General features: G+C 48.9%; 1 protein-coding gene across 1 annotated transcript in view; it reads right to left on the minus strand.

Moving 5' to 3' along the window:
• PTPRE (protein tyrosine phosphatase receptor type E) overlaps positions 1 to 5,317 on the minus strand; it is a 41,634-nt gene extending 36,317 nt beyond the window's left edge. The window contains exon 1 of the mRNA XM_041461479.1: positions 5,243 to 5,317. Coding sequence (XP_041317413.1) covers positions 5,243 to 5,310 — 68 coding nt within the window. The 5' untranslated portion in view covers positions 5,311 to 5,317. The remainder of the gene's footprint in view (positions 1 to 5,242) is intronic.
• Positions 5,318 to 6,000: the final 683 nt, after the last annotated feature.

Below are 6,000 nucleotides of genomic sequence, written 5' to 3' on the forward strand. Positions count from 1 at the left end.
GAGGAGAGTGGACAGACTGGTGGGATTTGTGTTTTCCCCTAGCTCAGGTCCTGCCCCAGCCTCTCAGTGCTACAAAAGTCACATTTGCAAGGATCAGCACCATCAATTCAGAAAACAGAATTAAAAATGAGAGACACAAAAGCCTCGTCACTGCAGGCTGACAAAGCCACAGGCCACACTAAGAGCAAGTGCCAACCCCAAAAATCTGGTAGTTTTGAAAAACCAACAAAAACACCAAAAAGGGAATGAGGAGACAACAGTCACCCTCTCTCTTTGCTCTTCCTGCTTTCCACTCATAAACCTCAACACCCTGCTGGTCCCTGTAAAGATTCTCCAGAGCAGCTGTGGCTGCCCCTGGATCCCTGGAAGTGTTCAAGGCCAGGCTGGATGGAACCTGGAGCACCCTGGGATGGTGGAAGTTGTCCCTGCCCAGGGATGGAATGGGTTGGGCTTTAAGGTCCCTTCCAACCCAAACCATTCTGGGATTCCATGACAAGAATCTCAAGCCCCAGTGCCTGTTTTTCCAGCTGCCTGAGGGTTCCCCTACCTGGAACAGGTGAACTGGCACGACAGCTCCTTCTTGGCTGGAATCCCAGGCACCAGGAGCTGCTCCCACTTTCAGTTGGGCTGATTGCAGCTGTTTTCTTTTTCCTGAAGCCTTGGCTTCAAAAAAGTCAGGGACTGTGTCTGCTGACCCATCCCAGGCAGGGCCAGGTTACAGTTTAACTGGAATTGCTCTCCCATGACCTCATTAAGGCTTTATTGCCCCATTATGTCATCAGGGCAAGCAATCAATGCTGCAGCATTCCCAAAACTGTTCTCTTCAATTAAGTGTTTACAAAACACCTGGGAAGAGAAGTGCTCCTCCGTTTTCTAAAGGAAGGGGGGAAATCAGGAACTCACATCAAGATGGAACCATGAATGGTCTGGGTTGGAAGGGAGCTCAAAGCCCATCCCACCCCACCCCTGCCATGGGCAGGGACAATTTCCACCATCCCAAGGTGCTCCAAGCCCTGTCCAGCTGGAGTTAAACCCTTCATTCCTTGTGTTTCCAGGTGCTCCAAGCCCTGTCCAGCTGGAGTTAAACCCTTCATTTCCAAGGAAAATGAACAAGCAGCTCTGGGAGGCGCCAGGTCGCACAGACCCCTCTGAGCACAGCCAGCCCCTCCATCCCCATCCCCACGCTGGGCACGAGGCCAGTGGAGCAGCAGGACTCGGATTCCTGCCCTCAGCTCAGCAGGGACACCCACCCTCCACGGGCCACCAGCTGGAACCAGCTTTTCAGAATTCCTCCTCTTGGGGTAACCATTCCACTACCATCTGTTTCTTGGAGTTAGACACTGAGCCCCAAATCCAGTTTCCAGAAGTTTGATCAAGTCCCGTGTTTTGACATCACTCTAACATTCAGGAGCTACAAAAAACCCAAACAAATCGAGTTTTCATTTTCTTATTTTTGAATCCTTGTAATTCTTCCTCGAGACTCAGGATATCCTAAAATCCAGAGGAAAAACAAGGAATGGAGTTTGTGGAAATGTTTGTGCACGTGGTCCATGCAAGAAACTCAAGAAGGGATCTCTCCACTTGGGAAACATTCCTCAAAATCCAACCATGTGATAAATTAGAAAACATTCCGTGATGAACATTAAATGTCACCATAAATCCCATAATTTTTTAATGGAACTCTTTACAGCACACTCAACATTGCTGTAAACATATTTGCAACATTGCAAATAAAAACCAGGCAAGCTTTGTTTCCAACCCTTCAGAAAGAACAAGGGAATTTAAGGGACAAATATATAATTTTATAATGATCTATAATTTAATACCACTGCCCACAAAATTATATCTGACTGTAAAAATTCCTCATGTATTCTATACAAATAGCCTCAGTAAAGATCATTTCAAAGAGATGGTAATAATTAGATTAAAAAATTACAAATCAGAATAATCATATACACGTAAGAGACCGAGTGAGGCAAAGCATCCAATTAACTGAGTAAAATCAATTTCCATTTGGAATAATCAAGCTTGATAGACTGTCTTGCTCATTTAGTCACTTTGTGTCTAAGTCAGGTGGACAAATTATTATATTTGCTTTGATTTCCACAGAAGAGGAGGTCAGCAGATGTGGCAAATCCATTATTTGTTCCAAAAAAACAATATTTAAAGAGAAAAACCCAAACACAGACAAGAATTACCGCTTTTGTAGCACCAGTTCTTAAATTCTACCCAGTTCAGTTATTTCTGTGTGTCTTTACTGAGTCTCCAAACCCAGCCCATCATGGAGAACACGAGTTCCAATCCATTTCAATTAGCAAGGCTGGGATCTCCCGGGAATATAAATCACAGGTTGTCACCAGCAGATTAAGCACTGCATTAACGGGGCTGCTGCAGCCAGGATTAACTGACACTGGTGGTGACATGCCACCCTTACAGAGTGACTCTGCCACTTGAAAAGCGGTGGGGGCATTTTTCAATCAATGGGATTTCTACAAATGCACCCAGGAGTGGATGGGCTGGGCCAGAGGAATGGGCTGGAGCTTCAAAGGTCCCCTCCAACCCCAATTACTCCATGGTCACCAGGAGGCAGCAGCACAGAATGTGACAGGAATCCCTTTTCTCTTATTTACTTTGCTCATCAGGATTACTCAAAGCAGTTGTGTTGATATTCTGTGACATAAAGTGAATTAAAACCAGCAGCATAATGAACTCTGCAGCCTTAATTTGGGGAAAAATATACATTGCCTGCTCATGTGTTGCACAGCTGGCTTATCTGCAGCCCCATAGATCTGGAAATGAAGGGAAAAAAAGGAGAAATTTCTTTTCCATGCCTGAGTGGCTTTGAATGAAGCAATGCAAGGGCTGTCGTATCTAAAACTACCCAGGTCAGCTTGGAATAGGCAGCTGTCAGATCAAAAACTCCATCACAGAATCAAGGAAGTTTTTAGGTTGGAAAAGCTCTTTGAGACACAGTCCAGCTGTTCCCCCAGCACTGCCAAGGCCACCACTGCCCCGTGTCCCCAGGTGCCACATGTACATGGATTTTAAATTCCTCCAGGGATGGGGACTCCAGCACTGCCCTGGGCAGCTGTGCCAGGCTTGGACAACCCTCTCCACGAAGGAATTGTTCCCAAAATCCACCCTGAGCTGCCCTGGCCCAGCCTGAGGCCGTTCCCTCTGCTCCTGTCCCTGTTCCCTGGAGCACAGCCCGACCCCCCGGCTGTCCCCTCCTGGCAGGAGCTGTGCAGAGCCACAAGGGCCCCTGAGCCTCCTGTGCTCCAGGCTCAGCCCCTTCCCAGCTCCCTCAGCCCCTCCTAGGGCTCTGCTCCCTTCCCTGGATGTGCTCAATGTCTCAAGGGGCCCAGGCTGCCCCCGGAATTCCAGGTTGGCCTCCCCAGTGTCCAGCACAGGGTGACCACGTTAGGAAAAGTGCACACAAAACAATGGAAGGAACTACTTCAGAAAGAGAGAGATGAGAAGTGTTTTCAAATTCAAAGCTGTTTTCATGCTGCAATAAAAGAGGTCAGGATGACTAATGCATTCTCTCACAGATGCACATTTACCCTCAAACACTTTTTGAAGAATTCTTTTGCCAATTTTTTGCACTTTCCTGACCAGCTTTTGTAGGAAATATCCTGCAAAACTCAGCAGGTGCATTTCTGAAGTGGTCATACATTCATCACATGATTGCAAAGTCAACACAGTGAGGACACTGTTTCACTATTTCCTGCCTGATGCACAGAAAATTGTTTAAATATTCCCAGAAATCTCAACAAATTTCCAGTAGCTCCTTCTGTTATTAAAAAAAAAACCAAAAACAACCCCAAACACAAAATAGTACGCTAAAGTCCCCTTACCATATATTTTTTAAAGTTTAATTTGTGTTGTGTCATGAACTGAGGCTTTAATCATCAAAGAAGATAAAATCACTCCTACCTAAAGTGAAGTTGTACAGTCCCATGATTTCAGTGTAATTAATTAAATGAGTCATGTTTTATTTAGGTGCTTACACAAGTGCAAGAGGATTAATTCTAAATAAAACCAACAGAGCTGTAAAATGCTCATTTGGAAAAGGTCCTTGACAAGTCCCCAAGGCCAATCCCACACCACAGGCTGGACCTGTCCCATTCCTGGTGATCTGGTGTGAGCTGCTCATCCCAATCTCCAGTTCTCCAGCGTCCCTGGCACGGGCTGCCCTCTGCCCCCTCACACATCATCTCCTGCCTCTCACAACCTCCCAAGGGCAGGGATGGCTCCAGCCTCTTCCCAGATCAGAACTTCAGAGGCCACCCCAGCTGCAAAACACCCAACTCCATCTGAAAGTTTGTCCTTCCCTTGTCACAGCCCAGGTCCCATCCCTGCAGCCACGTCACCACAAGGCTCTGGCAGCTGTGGCTGCCCATTCCCTGCTCCCCCCAGCAGCCTTTCCATCGCCCTTTGCTGCTGAGGAGAGCAAATCCAGCAGTTTTCCATCTGTTCCTTCACCCACCTTCGGCGTTCTCAGCAGCAGGCACATTCCCCCTGGGGACACAGACCCAACGCTCGGCCACGTGAAGGTGCAGCTGCACAGCAGCACAACACCAACTCCACACACCCAGAAGTCTTTTCAGGAACCACAAAATTCACGAGAAGCTGGTTCTTCTCTTTTCGGTGCCACAGAGAGTTTCCTTGTGTCTTTACTGCAGTGCCCAGCTGTGCCCCAGCAGCAAACCGCAGCTCTGAGGGGACAGCTCCTCGCTGCAGTGACAACCTTGCTCTGAAATGCCAGCTCTGATGGAAAACTGCTGGATTTGCTCTCCTCAGCAGCAAAGGGCGATGGAAAGGCTGCTGGGGGGAGCAGGGAATGGGCAGCCACAGCTGCCAGAGCCTTGTGGTGACGTGGCTGCAGGGATGGGACCTGGGCTGTGACAAGGGAAGGACAAACTTTCAGATGGAGTTGGGTGTTTTGCAGCTGGGGTGGCCTCTGAAGTTCTGATCTGGGAAGAGGCTGGAGCCATCCCTGCCCTTGGGAGGTTGTGAGAGGCAGGAGATGATGTGTGAGGGGGCAGAGGGCAGCCCGTGCCAGGGACGCTGGAGAACTGGAGATTGGGATGAGCAGCTCACACCAAATTCCACTGAAGCACGACAGCTTCAGCCAGAGCAGAGCAGCCACAAACCGGGAAGCAGGACAGCAAATCCCAGAGCTGGATGCCACCATCCCTCCACCAGGTCCCCTTCCAGCGTCCCACCCCCCTAACCTCACCTTGCCCCCCATCCACGCTCGGTGTCACACGCCAGCTGCCAGCAGGTAACTCCACACACAGGTGCCATTCTCAGCCAGCTGCTCCCATGCAAAACAAAACCTCCTCCAGAAGTATTCCTGCAGCTCAAGAACGTTCCTTCAGCTCCAGGAAGAGCTGAATTAGCTGCCTGCAGTATTTAAATCCCCATATTTCCGCAGGTTCGTGTAATCAATCCCCTGAGGTGAATCTCTGTTGTATGAAATTTTTGCAGGAAGAACTGACTCTTTTCAGTTTGTGGGTTGTTTTTTTTTTTTTTTTACTTCTCCCCTGCAGTAGGGCTTGGACTTATTCCCTTTTTTTCAGGCTGTTTCACCATTTCCTCATCGCTGACAGTCGGGGTTGTGGCAGCAGCGGTTCTGCAATGCAGGGCTGAGTGCCTGCAATTAAGAACTTGCTCTCAATTAGCAAAACGACTTGGGGAGAGCCAGTGGCACCTGCTGTACCTGCTGCTGGTGGGTGAAGGAATTAACAGAGGGTTTCATTAGCGCTATCAGCAGCCAGCCACGCAGTTTTATATATAGAAAAGCTTCTCATGAGCGAGGAGCCAGCCCGCCCTGGCCCCCCTTCCCCAGCAGCTTTGAGGAACATCTGACTAAGCCCAGCTTTTGGAGCCCACAAAGAGGAGCCAATCCATTCAAAGGGAGTGTGGGAGAAAAGGCCTGGGCTGGTTTTGGGCACAGGAGGTTCAGGAATTGCCTGGGCTGGTTTTGGGCACAGG

Source organism: Pyrgilauda ruficollis, unplaced genomic scaffold, assembly GCF_017590135.1.
Source record: "Pyrgilauda ruficollis isolate IOZ18807 unplaced genomic scaffold, ASM1759013v1 scaffold15, whole genome shotgun sequence".
Lineage (NCBI taxonomy): Eukaryota > Metazoa > Chordata > Aves > Passeriformes > Passeridae > Pyrgilauda > Pyrgilauda ruficollis.